The 14,745-nt window shown below is 35.3% G+C and overlaps 1 protein-coding gene across 1 annotated transcript in view; it reads right to left on the bottom strand.

The window, feature by feature from the left end:
* Positions 1 to 507: 507 nt before the first annotated feature.
* Positions 508 to 14,745, bottom strand: part of LOC107101703 (programmed cell death 1 ligand 1-like) — a 19,241-nt gene continuing 5,003 nt past the window's right edge. Inside the window, exons 4-7 of the mRNA XM_015400714.1 lie at positions 12,856 to 13,176; positions 6,433 to 6,717; positions 1,392 to 1,492; positions 508 to 744 (exon numbers count right to left, since the gene is read on the bottom strand). Of these exons, the coding sequence (XP_015256200.1) occupies positions 706 to 744; positions 1,392 to 1,492; positions 6,433 to 6,717; positions 12,856 to 13,176 (746 nt within the window). The 3' untranslated portion in view covers positions 508 to 705. The remainder of the gene's footprint in view (positions 745 to 1,391; positions 1,493 to 6,432; positions 6,718 to 12,855; positions 13,177 to 14,745) is intronic.

Below are 14,745 nucleotides of genomic sequence, written 5' to 3'. Positions count from 1 at the left end.
TCTCATAGAAAAAAAAATTTAATCAAGAACCTGCGAAAAAGAAGATCCAAAAGAAAAAAATATAACAAACCTTAAAAATAATCAGAGTTTTTAATATACAGTTAACTATAATTCTGTTAAGATTCAGAACTTCACAATAAAAGTCCCTGCAGAAGTGATATGCAGAACTGGAGAAACATGTTTAGGTTGAAACAATTAATATATACAGTATTAGACTGAACCTTCGACTGAGGAACTGACCTTAATTCTGTATAATCCAAAAATTTTTGCTTCTCTAATGATCACTTTATGTGAAAATGGAAAAGAGTAACTGATGTGTGACAGAGAGAACAATATACCTTGAATCACAAATAAGATTTTACAGCTTTGATTGTTAAACTTTAACAAAACGGTCTTTGTAAGAAATAACACAAATTGAATCAAGTTCATTTTCTTATTTTGGATTTGATCTTAAAGTGGAACTTTTGATTTGAAAAGGAAAATTAAATGATTGAAGTTACTTCTCTTTAAAACTGTTGATTATTACAGTGTGGTAATAAATCTTTGATGGAACAATATTAACAGATAGACTCTTTAAATATCCTAAAAAAATTTATAGGGTATTTGTCTTTCTGTATTTTTACACAATACAGTAAATGCTGTAAAATAATCACTAATAATTTTATTGAAAAACATCATATCAGTTATTGTGATCTGATCCAGTCATCAAGGGAACCTGATTTGCATCCATTTCATCTCGCCCACCTGCAAAAAATAAAACACATTTATTTAAGTCACTTTTTTTGTACTTAGATACAGAATGTGAGGCTCTCTTTAAAAATCCTTCTGAATAAAGCAAATCAATATTTCTCCCTCAAAGATACAAATCCTAAGCAGCCTCCATTCAGCAGCAACTCTGAGCTAAACAGCTTAAAAACAGGTTAAGCACAATTTTACCTCCAAGTTCAGAAACAAGATTTTAGTTCAAGAAAAGACACAATTTATATCTAGGAATGATTTGTTACATAAAGATTAATATAAAAATAACATTAAACTATAATAAACTACTGAAACAACACTTTTCGTTTCTGTAGCAGAGACTTGGAGCACTGAAGGGTCTTATTAATAAATAACGAGATCTATCAAGCTGAAATGAGAGAAAATAAAATGTTGAATCAGAAATCTGATTTTAATTTCCTAATCTGGGCAGAAAAAAAGAAGTCAAAAACCATTGGATAAAGAAGCTCAGATTTAGGAAAATGACTGAGCTGAAAACCTCATTTTGTTTTGAGGAAGCACATTTTCACATTTCTGAGGGGTAGAAAAAAATGCTGATTTCTTTTTCTTTAGACTTGAGAAAATTTTGACAGCTTATTATGCAAACCAAGGTACCCTAAAAAATTAAAGCTTACCGGGATGGGTGGGGCAGCAAAACCAATAGACCAGAATCCAAATGACAGCGATAATGAGGAGAACACTAACAATGATGAAGGGACGAGGAAATATCCTGCACCTGAAATAAAAATAAAGATGAGGATTAGATCATTCTCACAATGAATCAAAACAGTTATCTTCAGTCAAACACCAGAGGAATGGCACGATTTAGATGATTCCCCCCAAAATTACCACCAAAATATCACTAAAATGTTTCTTCTCTCCACAAATCAGTGGTGACTGCCTTATCTTTACCCAGACAGCATTTAGCATAATCAGTGACCAATAAGTTTAGGTTAGAATACATTTTTAGTTCCTCAATTTACACAAAACCACAAAGCCCCTAAACCAGATGAGTTTGCTTGGCTTATTTTATAAAGAACACAATAAAACATGCTGTTATGGTTGCATGAACTGGAATGAAATGTGTGAAAACATTGTTTTTGTTCATAAAAAGAAGATGTTTGCAAGATCTCCCCTCTTTTTCAATTCAGTTGCTGCCTTGTGTGCCTATTGGGGCATTATACCCAATAAGCACATGATCGGGGGGGGGTCTCTCTGACCTGGGGTTCAAGTTCCCCCTTGCCAGAATAGATGTTTCATATCTCAACAATCTCAAGTTCTTGATGTAGCACAATACACTGTCAGTAAAAAACCCCAGGTCCTGATGTTCAAAAACATCCCAGTTTGTCCTGTCGAAACAGTCCTGCAACTGCTGTGACGCATCCTCAGGCCAGGATTTGATAGTTTTGGTGATGGCTGTAGCGGTTTTTCCAATGGGGGTATAAGCAGGGATTAAATGCAGGGACCGGTGATCAGACTGACCCAGGTGTGGAAGTGGTCTAGCCCTATAGCCAAGCTTAATGTTGAAATAGACTTTGTCCAGAGTGCTAGCTTTTCTTGTAGCGCACTTTACATGCTGGTGGAATTTGGGGAGCGCTGTCTTCAAGGGAGCACGAGGTGAGGCGCACACTGCGGGCCGTCAACCCAAAGAAGGCTGCTGGACCTGATGGCATCCCTGGACGTGTCCTGAAAGACTGCGCCGATCAGCTGGCTGGAGTCTTCACCAGGATCTTCAACCAGTCCCTAGCCCTGTCTACAGTCCCATCCTGCCTGAAATCTTCCATCATAGTCCCCATACCCAAGAAACCACATATTTCTTCCCTCAATGACTACCAGCCAGTGGCACTAACCCCTGTGGTGATGAAGTGCTTTGAAAAACTGGTACGGGGTCACATCACAGCACTTCTCCCTCCTGGCTTCGACCCCCCACCAGTTTGCCTACAGAGCAAACAGATCCACCGAGGATGCTGTGATCACAGCCCTCCATGCTGCTCTGTCACATCTAGAGCAGAAGGGGAACTATGTGCGATTGCTCTTTGTTGACTATAGCTCTGCTTTTAATACCATCCTTTCTCACAGACTGGTGGACAAACTGGAGCACCTGGGTCTTCCTCACTCCACCTGCAAGTGGATTATGAGCTTCCTGACCAACCGACAGCACAGAGTTAGGGTGGGGGAACATTTATCCACTGCCCTCCCCTTAGCACTGGCTCTCCACAGGGCTGTGTGCTGAGTCCCCTGCTCTATTGTCTATACACACATGACTGCACCTCTGCCCACCACAGCAACACCATCATCAAGTTTGCTGATGACACCACAATGGTGGGGCTCATCTCAGGAGGCGGCGAGTCGGCCTACAGGAGTGAGGTGGAGTGGCTGTTTGTGTGGTGCAAAGAGAACAATCTGCTCCTTAACAACTCAAAGACAAAAGAACGGACATCACACCACTAATCATTGGGGGGAAATGTGTGGAGAGGGTAGCTGACTTCCGTTTCCTGGGGGTCCACATTGAACAGGGCCTCACATGGAACATTAACACCTTGGAGCTGACAAAAAAGGCCCAGCAAAGACTGTACTTCCTGAGGGTTCTCAGGAAGAACAACATCAAGGAGAAACTGCTGGTGTCCTTCTACAAGTGCTTCATAGAGAGCATACTGTTTTACTGCATCTGTGTATGGTATAACAGCAGCACTGCAGCTCAACGGAAAGCTCTCCAAAGGGTTGTGAAGACAGCCCAAAAAATCATTGGCTGCCCTCTCCCCTCACTGGAGGACTTGCACAGCGACCGCTGTCTAAAAAAGGCACAACACATCACAAAGGACACTTCTCATCCCGGACATTCTCTGTTCACACTGTTGCCTTCAGGCAGACGATACAGAGCAATCAAACCAAGAACCAACCGCCTTAGAGACAGTTTTTACCCGACAGCAATAACAAAACTAAATGCAACCAGAAATAACCATTAATCATCATGGATGATGTGTGTGAGATTGTACTATTCTTATTAGTGTTTTTATCAGCTATTGTTATTTATTTCTTATATTATGTGTAAATGGTGGTGACAGTGATTTCTGTTTTTGTTTTTAAGCATATGCACTGATCGATCAATGGCACTTTTTTTAAAATTTTCGTTGTTCTTTGTGACAATGACAACAATAAAGATTTGAAGATTTGAAGTTGTGAGATTCACGTTTATGGATATTGGAGCATTGAGTTAATAGTTGTTTCACCATGAGTTTTGACTGTGGGTTTCGAAGTGACCATTTCTCCCACATCCTTTGCACGTACCCCCTCTGGCTAGGGTTACGGGTAACATCTTGCCCATTTCCTTCTTTTTCCAGTAGCATAGTACTATTTCTGGTTCCCCTACACCTGAAGAAAAACCTTGTTTGGCCGGGCGACATCTGAGCCAGCATGTCATTCATTTCATTGTCACTCATCATTGTATGAGGTAGGCATTGAGGTAAAGGGACCCACACTGGAAGCTCTTTCTCTTCCCCAACGGGGATTCGAACCCGGAACGTCAGCGTGCAAGTCGGGAGACTTGTCACGTATACAAAATAAATATATGTGTATGTACATATATATACATACATATATATATACTTTTCAGGTTTCTGCTGCAGCTTTTCTGATAAATGTATATCAGACTCTCTCTCAGCCACCCTCATACACTATATAGACAGATACAACACCTCAAGCACAAGCATGAAACTTATTCTAAATTTCTCTTCAGGTGTTGTACCAGAACAATGTACAAATCTTTGGGAGTGTTGCTGCAGTGTTCGTATTATTCTGAATCACAGCTCAATAGTTGAAAGTAAGTTTAGAAGAAAGAGCTGCTAACAGAGGGACCAACACCCAGCTCTTTGGTATCAACTCACACATCCAGGTGTTCAGGATGAGGAACGTCAAATGTGACCTCAAGAACACCACTGCTACAGTCAAGCATAGTGGTGGAAATATTATGATTTAGGTATTTTTTCTCCAAAGTGAACAGGATGATATCACTGCAGTAAGTGGCCAATGGAAAGGGTCCCTGATCACATAACCTTAAACACTGAAGGTGGTCTGATCCACAGAGGGGTCTTTAAATGTGACAAAGACTCATTTTTGGAACATTTAAACATATTCTCTGCTCTGTTTTTGCATTGCACATTTTGTTTTATCTGTCAACGGTATAATGTAAACAAAACATATGTACTTAACAATATAATTGTTTTTAAACATTCTTTTTTACTTTTAATACAGAACATGCAAAACATTAAACACCTGAAAGTTTACACCAAATAGTACTTCAGGTTTCAGTTGAACTTTGTATCCTAAGACATTACATAAAACATCACAGATCATTTCCCAATTAATTTATAACATATGTGAATGGTCCACATCAACACCCTTGACATCATTTCCAACATTTCTGTTGCCTTTTTAGTTGTTTGCTTCTTTTTTTTTTGGTGTATTAGGAAAATCTTACCACCAGGCAAACTCCCTCCACATCCAACAGCTGGAAGCAGTCTGGTAGATTTTACAGGTTTTGCCATTCTATATCATCAATATTACCACAAATAGCAAACAAGGCTCCAATTGTCTGCACTTACATGGACTGGTAGTTATAAAATTTACACCCTTTTTTTTAAAAGCAATTACCTTTTTCTCCTTGGACTGAGAGCCACAATGTTTTTTTCTGTATTGAAGAATTTCTATAACTATTACAATATAATTACTATTAACAGTATGGTTTCTTTCTTTATTACTGTTATTTTCATGTTCTGTTAAAACAGAATGGTTTTTCACCTGGTATATAACCAAAATGCCTTCCTAAAATACTTTCACAACTCTTTTATGCGTGAAAACACAACAGTGACTATGATTAAAGGATTTAAACTTGTCAGTTCTGTTACAGACGCAGTCATTTATCCAGCTGCTTAATCGGAGGCTAAAAATTATATATTAATCTCACTTACTTAAGCAGAACAAAGCACTTGCTAATAAAGCTTTACTGTAAATATTAGAATGGTTATCATTCATCCCAGATTAGTTGCGTTCTTATGCTCCGCTAATCTGGAACAAACTCCCAGAAAAACGTAAAAATGCTGAGACCCTAAATTGCTTTAATTCCAGATTAAAAACAAACTTGTTTAGAGTGGCTTTTAATAAAAATGTCAAAGAATATTTACAGCATAAACATTAATCACTTTCCTTTATCTCTAACTAAGAAGAGAGAAAAAAAAATCAAGATAACATTTTACATGTCTTACAAAACAAAGTGAACCTTCTATTGACCTGTTTTTTCCCTCCAGATCTGTGGGAGAACTGGACATAATACCAGTTGTACTTGTGTTTGAATGTTAGTCTTGGAAATTTATATCTTTTTGGAATGTAATATGTTTATCGTCATTTTATGCTATCTAAATTGTTATTTATCATAGGTAAAATAGCAGTTCACTCTATAATGTAAACATTTTAACATATATTCTTTCTTTTACATCTGTTTAGATCATCCTTTTGAATCAGATTTTATTTTTTTCACGTTTAAATCACCCTAAACAAAAGATGTTTAAATTTAATATATACTTCAAATTAGACATATACTTCAAAAACTTTAAATTAAATTGTATCAAAACCAAGTTGGACCATACTGTCTGGAAAACTGAAACCGAATAAGAAACTCACCTCTAGGCATGACCATCCTACTCCTCTCTGAGGAAATTTGATGGCAGATTTCATTTTGTGTCAAAACACAATGGTAGTAGCCTTCCTCAGTCACAACCGCACGGAGAATAATGTCAAAGTACTTTCCATTCGGAGATGCGTTGTTTACTTCATATTTCAAAGTAACATTAGAATCATTTTGCAGCTCCATCTCAGGTTTTGGAAAAGCACCAGCAGCTTTACACTCCACCTCCCTCCCACCATTTCTGTTCTCAAGACCCCTGATAATTGGCTGTGGACAAGTACCTGTAGACATGAAACAAACAATAAATATAACAAGGAACATTTTTAGCCACAAAATGAAATGCCAAGTGTCAATAATCAATAATGTCTCTTCATATTCAGATTTAGATCCTCTTTTCCTATGTGCCACTAACAAATAGCAGCCGCAGATGCAGGATCGGTTCTCACTGAAGATAGCAGCCGATGTGGATGTACAATTCCCCATAAGGTTTGGATTAGTAAGCGCCAGATCGGTAACGAATAGATCTTTTACCCTAAAACAGAGGTCTGGAGCTCTTTCAAGCTGGGCACCATTTCATTCACAACACCTGTCCTATCAACCAGGAATCAGAATCAGAAATACTTTTATAATCCCAGGGCCTAATTACTACCGTTACATTATTCCAGCTGTAATAGAGTGACTATAGAACCAGTTTGATATAACACAATTTCATACAATATATATATAATTAGGGGGTCCCCGCTCTATCTTGCATCAGTTTAGGGGACCTTGGCCTGGAAAACATTGAAGACCCCTGTTCTAAAAGATTTACTCATGCCCCAATGAATACATACCTGGTTGAGGGCTGGTGAATCCAGTGCTTTTACAGAACTCCTACTGCTTTTAAAATCCCCACGAATTATGAGTAGAGGAGGCAGAATAGCTCAGGTGAAGTTCATCTACTCTCTGTTCCTCATGAGCGTGGTGGTGCAATCAGAGCAAAGCTCCACTCCACATCATGCTGGGTTAATAGATGATTAGCTGTAACTTACATTTTTTCCTGGTCTGAGTTAGTATTAAGGTTTAATCATTATATTTGTTCTTGCTGCTCTGAAATTAGCCATGTTCCCTCACAGTGTTATTTTGTTGTTATTGTTTTTATTTCTTGTATAATGGACGGGGCAGTCTGATGTCCCTGGACTCAGCAGCTGATCTGGCAGTTTTTTTCTTTCCAATCATTGTCAGATTATGGTGGAGCGGGCAGCATTAATATGAAACACAATAATCTCACCTAATTGGTTTTTGATAAAAATATGTAAATTAGATATAATATTAGGGCCTAATGACATATATGAGTCTTATTTAGTAAGATCTCTTGCTATTCAGAAATATGTGGTGTTTGAGGAAATATTAGTATTATATAAACACCGTTTTCTTATTGTTCCTCACTTTTCAACTCTGCTCTCATAGCTCTTCTTTATGTTACATTTTCTGATCCCTGTACTGGAAATATTTGTATCACTTCAAAACACCATGTTATCAATGACTATAGACTTTGGGCTCTATAAATACACAAAGAAGAGTTTTTAAAGATTAAACTTGAAATATTGAAAATGCAGGATAAGGCTGTAAAATTTACCCTCTTTATTACAAAAGTAACTGAGAAACTATGGGTATTTGTGAGCCTTTTTGATGAAACATCATAAACTAACCTACCAAACAGCTCTCTGAACTGCTACAGTGAGTCAGAGCTTGTTGATAATAGTGAGGCAGACAGACTTTATTTATCCACTTAATTCTTATAGGTTCACAGAGAAGCTGATGCTAATTTTTTAACAGTAAATGGACAGAAAGAATATATGTTAACAGCCTGGATTAGTCAAAGACAACTATGCATTAAAACCTTAATGAAATATTGTGTTAATTTACCCTCGTGTGCATTAGTGCTTTCGTGCAGAGGGAAAAGATACAATGCTTTACAGTAAACAAGCAAACTCCCAAATGTAAGGCCTTCAAAGTAAACTGAACCCAGGGCTTTCTTGCAGTGTCACTACCAGTTACCCCATCATTCAGTCTATGCTGAGTTAAATATTGATTAAATCATGCTATACATAACTATGATATCAATAAATATATGGAAAAGTTATAAAATGAATTGTATATGTATTAAATACAGCTCAACATAGGCTGTCCTGAAGCAAATTTTTTTTAGCCATTTTGAAATTACAGTCACAACTATGAGATCTATCTGATTCTGAGCTCCTGTTTTGCAAATTTTCCTATGCAAAAATGTAAAAAAAAACTTCCAGATTTGAAGGGTAGAAATAATAGACCTAAATTTTTTATTCCTACTATCAGCAACAATAGAAATTTAGGGTCCTCCTACTGAACTGTGAATGTAAAAGCCCTAAATATATTTTCTAACAGGTTCCTCTTTATTTATGGTTCAAGAAAAAAGTAGAACCTATTATGGCTTTAATCTTGACACTCTTCTCCATTTTTTAATAACCAATTGTTGCTTTATCAGATTCTCCCAGCTGAGCAGTGACTCTTTATAACTTTAACAAAGACACAATAAACCTCCTGGCAGCTTCTCAGGTTAATGATGTTTTTACTAAGCTATCTGCTGTGTCCCTTAATTTCCATTTTGCTCTTTGTTTATAAATGATTAAAAATATATAAATATAAATAAAGTATTTGTTTTTAAATTAAAATACACACAGATTGTGTGAAAAGGCAGTTGAGTAAAACTACACCAAATAACAGATTTAAAAAATGAAAACCATGGACTCTTCTCCTTAAGATTTACAGCTATGATAATGCTCTACTATTGCAGTGAATCTTGTTCTAATATATTAATTTTGTTGTTGTAAGCTGAAATTGGAAAATAGACCATGGGGCAGAAATTGGTCTAATGGTGCTAATGACAATGTTGCTATTCTTTACCATTATGACAGAAAATATCTGCACAATTATAATATCTCCTTGAAATATCACAATAAATCACCTGTAATATTTTGGATAGCAATGTATCAATATACTTCATACAATAATTTAATTAAACAAAAATAGCCTATAGAAAATGTGGTATGTCAAATTGTGAGATTTTTTTTTTTAACTTTAAATATGTTTTAGAATCGGTGTTGAAACCAAACAGATGATCTAAGCGTATATCTTCTCTTTTATGATTGAATAGCGCCATCAACCCCTATCTGGGAGGAGATAGGAACCAGGACTCACCTTTTTTTCTTTCTGGATCCTTGGTTCTGTCTTTTAACCATATAAAACTCGGAGGTTGCATGCGACCTGATATTTATCTGGAAACAATTATCTATTTACAGTGTGTGCTTTACTTAACAATAGCTCTACAGTTATCTGCGTGTTATATCGCGTTTGAAAGATTATATTCTGGTTTTTAACGCAGTCTGGTTTCTTAAAGCAGCTTCGCGGTGTAAATAAATTATTTCGCATTATTTTACTCCTGTAAACATGTGGAGAACTTAAATACTAACTGGTTTGGCTTTTGGTAAAACAGGTAAAGACGGGCAAAATGTTTTTAAACACGGTAAACCCGATTAAATGAATTTGGCTTTTAAGCGGAAGTTATTTATCTGACATCAGCGGAAGAAAAATCAAATGTTGAGTTAATAAAACCGATAAAACTTAAAATTAAACACATTTCCGTTATGATTGCAATAAATCAATACATAACTTTAACCAATGAATTCGATGTTTTCTTAAATCAAAGCCAACAGTAAGAAAACGAACCAATAAAACATAAATTTGATGTTTTTCTACTGAATTTCCCCCTAAGTTACCCAATCAGATACCAGCTTTATTTAACAGGTTTCCAGTTTATTCAGAGCAGATCTCAGAGTTACTTTCAGCCAATAAAAATCAGTTCATTTTAATCATCTAACTATTATTGCCGATAAATTCAACTGTCTTTACCGCGAATATAAGTAAAGGTGACCAGGTATATAATATTATCGTTGATGAACGAAGTAAAGAAAATTATTCCATCTGTAAAATTCAACATTTTAATTTGAGCCTAACAGATAGCAACATTTGTTGATACTGAGTGAGAAAGCTTAAATATATAAAATTTTCTCGGGTTACCTAGACACATATGGTTCCTCTAAAATTCTTTTAAAAAGTTTTAACAGGGTTTAATTTTTATTTTCTGCTTATTGCTGATTAACTCTGTGGCCATCTACTGGGGATCTTTTGTGTTGCACCTTCAGAAAATTTTTTCACAGAAATAAAAATAAATTATGTCCAAGACAGCAAATAAAACAATAGATCTGCTGTGTGAATCCCTTCTTGATCAACAATATTTGAGACAAATAACACTGAGTTTAAAGAATGACAAAAAAGTTCACTAAGATTAATGTATCAATAACTTTTATTTTACATTATCCAATAAAGTACATTATGCAACTTGAAGTATCAAGTGAGTCTGAGATGTGTCATGAATTCTCCCCTCGCTTACCTTACATTGATATGACAAGCTGTGACTGCTTTTTAATTATTCTAAACTATCTTACAGTTCAAGTTTACTTATTTACAGCTGCTGAGGTGACTGTGATCAGCCCTAAGAGGTTAAGATGCATTCTAAAATGGAAAAGAAAAGAGATGTTAGAGATATCTATCAAAATCACCTGATTGGGATTAACATGAAACAAGATAAATCTCATCATTCACATGTTAAACAGGTTTCTAGGGTTACCCTCTTTTACAATTATAATATAGTCAAAATTAGAATGATCCTGACCAGGAGTGATGTGGAAATCCTCTCCATGTATACTTCAGGACTGAACTATTGTAATTCTTTATCATATGGAAATAAAAGAAAATGCAGTGAAAAGATTTCATCCTATCAAACCATGAGGCTGCAAGGATTGAGATCAAAATCTGAGAAAGATAATATTTATCCTATTTAAGCTTATCTTCACTGGCTTTTTGTTCCAGAAAAGAATCCAAAAAATTATTTGCACATATTTAAAGTATAAATAATCAAGCTCCATCTTGCATCAGAGATCTGATCATGTCTTAACCAAGCTCATACTGATGTTCACTGGTGGTTTTCAAAATTTAAAAAAGTATACTGGGAGGAAGATCTCTTCAGAAAAAAAAGAAGGGAATATCCCTTTATAGTTCCTAATGAGCATTGGACACTGAGACACTTTTAAGGAGCATTACTGGGTTAAGATTATTGCACCGGGACATCAAGTAACACTCCAGTTGACCTATAGCCTCTAAAGAAGATAAATGCCCTGCTCTCTAACCAACAGCCTACTTTAGTATCAGGCCTCCTCCAGTAGAACCAGCTACCAACCTTAGACTGGAGGTAGACCCCTTGTCAAGCTTTAAAAATAGGCTATTCCAATTTATATTTTTTTGCTATCATTTCAGCTCTAACCTTAATGTTCTCTTGTTTTTCTCTCCTAATAAAAGCTAATAAAATCTACATCTGATCTGCTCTTCTGTTTGGTTGTGACACCTTCCTGCAGAGGGCGCTGCAGCAGCATCTGAGCTACTGCTGTCAGTAACTTAATGTCTCCCTTGTTGATACTTTTGACCCTGTGTTTTCAGTGTTAAACTTTGTCTCTCTCCTAGAAACATCCATTTAGCTTTTAGTTTGATGGATTGCATGTGCTGTATTTTCTTCTATAAGACTTGGAAACCAGCTGATAGATCATCTGCTCTGCTGTTCAATGAGCTCCTAGTGTTATTAACTTTAACCTTTTTAAACACAAAAAAAAAAAAATACAATTCGATCAGTGCCTCTCTGTGCTCTTTGTGTGTGTGTATGCACTCTAGTCGCTCATGGTAAATGACCTTAAACACTTAAGACAAACAAAACCAGAAACTTTTGAGAGAAGTTTTCCTTTTACACTGCCGTTACATATATGATCAGTGTGAAGGAATGAACTAACTAACTTATAAAAATAAACTGAACTTGACTAGAATGTTTGATATCTAGAATAAAAAGACTTGGAATCTGTCTACAAAACAGCTAGACTCTGGTTAAGTCTAAGTGTCTTGTAAAATGGCACAATCTATTGCGAATCAGAGTTATATAGACCATATAAATTGAACTGAAAGTCTGGCTATTTCATTAGAGAGAAATTTGCATCCGTTCCTCTTTTATGGATATAGATGGTGTTGTGCTTCAATTCTATGATGACATGTAAGCTGGTTTTCAATTTAATTTACTTGAAAAGCAGAAAAAGGCTTCATATTAAATAAATTTCGCTTTTGTGGAAACCATTCTGGAATTTCTCAGTTTTTGTGGGAATACATTTATTTTCATAGTGAACCAATTACACTTGAGTTCTGAGGACATTTTATCCTCCTGTAGACAAATAAGTTCTAATCAATGAATAAAAATCAATTATTATTTTTTTAGTCGATAGGTGTCCCATAAAAACACTCACCAACAGTAAGCTCAATAAGCCGCTGGTCCTTTGGAGCTTGTCCAGGTTGGTTAATATGCAAGCAGCTGTATTTTCCACTGTCTGAAACCTTTGCTCCCTGGATTTTTACGGAAGCATCTCCAGACTTTAGATCTTCTGAAAAACGTGAGACCCTGTCTGTAAACTTTGGATCCTCAACTGTAAGATCCTCCTTCGTGAAATCAAAATGAAAAACATCATTGTCATCTTTTTTCCACTCAATGCGATGACCTGTAATGTCTTTCCCAAAAGAACAATTTAGGATGATATCCTCATCTTCTTTGATGGTAATTTTGACAGAATCTGAAAAAGAAAAAAACAACGCATCATTCAACAGTGTTCAAACACTCTGAAAAATGAGTCTAAAAAAGCAGCTCTTTAGCATTTAACAAAAAGAAACGGTTGGTTTTATATGTTGTTTGTTCCTTTTTCCCTAATAAAAGAAAAAAATTAAACGAAAAAAAGTCTGTGGTCTTCTATTTGTGTTTGTGTTTATGGCTTTCAAGTGTCCACAGGTTAAAGCTTCACGCCTAACAAGTTAAAAAAAAAAACATATATAGAGTATCAATCTTTTTAGTTTTCCGTAAAAGTTAGATTGACATATTTGTTACTCTTTTTGACACAATCCCTTCCCCCATAATTCAAATGAACTATTATTACAGCTCTGGATAAACAAAATAAATAACTGTTATATACACAAAAAAAAATCTAGTTTATTCTAGATTTTTTTTGTTAATTATACAAAGTTAGATTTTTAGTTCCACAATTCTTTTAGGAATTTCCACATTCAACTTTTCACTTCTTAAATAATACCAACATAGAATCTTTGAAGATTAACCAGTAGTGATTTTGAACCGATACAATATCAGGACAAATCATACATTCTTTTATTACCTGTTTCCTAAATGGGATTTTAGAAAAGTCTTGATCAAGTGATATCACTGAAACAAGTGACAGCAGTCATCAGCAACAGGTATAGGGACTACTGACCCATTTATTACTCACCAATGTGTTACGTAAATTTTTGTGTTCTGTTTGGGTTTTATGTTAGTCTTTACAAAAAAGATGGACATTTAATTTATTAAAAGGTGAAAAAATCCTCAGATTGTCCCATTTATATTTCCTATTATACATGTCATCTTATTCCTTATGAGGCTGCACAGAACTGAAAGGTAAATGATCAATACAAGAATTTAGCATAAACAAACTCTGCCATCTTCTGGTTCCATTGAAATACTACAAGGAAATTATAGGAAACATATTTTTTACAGAAAAAATATTTGCTTAATTACTGATTGTCTTATAAGGAAGTTAAAAATTAAACCATACAACTGTTGCAACCTGCTAAACAATTTTACCGTATTAAACAACATCCAATGATTTTTCTTTACAAATTACTTAAGCATTCTCTCCCAGAACGTAAAAGGGAAGGACTTTCATTATTTAAACTCTTTTTATTTTATTTACTTTATTTAATTTATAATCCTAATTTTCTATAGTCCTGATTTAATTGTTTGATTGATTACTTGGTGTTCTAATGTTCTAATGGTATTTGGGAGCTAGTATTTATTTTTATCCCATAATTAGTACACAAGTGGAAAAGCCTCATTAAAACCTTCCGCCTTTACAATCCTGAAGCTGTGAAAAATATTTAATGGGAACTTAATAGTTCCCATTAAATAGTTTTTATTACAACATAAATTTTATGTATTCTTGTAGTTGAAAAAAATAAATATTTTTAGGGTTTGGTTGAACATTTAAAGAGTGGGTTGGATTAAAACTGAATATTCTTAAATCCTGGGTTTACCACTTCATGGTCCTGCACGATCAAACACTATCTGAGTTGTTTAAACCAAAAACTCCAACTTAAAG

The sequence above is a fragment of the Cyprinodon variegatus genome, unplaced genomic scaffold (genome assembly GCF_000732505.1).
Source record: "Cyprinodon variegatus isolate N-32 unplaced genomic scaffold, C_variegatus-1.0 Scaffold1137, whole genome shotgun sequence".
Classification (NCBI taxonomy): Eukaryota; Metazoa; Chordata; class Actinopteri; order Cyprinodontiformes; family Cyprinodontidae; genus Cyprinodon; species Cyprinodon variegatus.
Note: the sequence above shows the minus strand (reverse complement) of the source record. Positions and strands in the feature narration are given on the sequence as shown.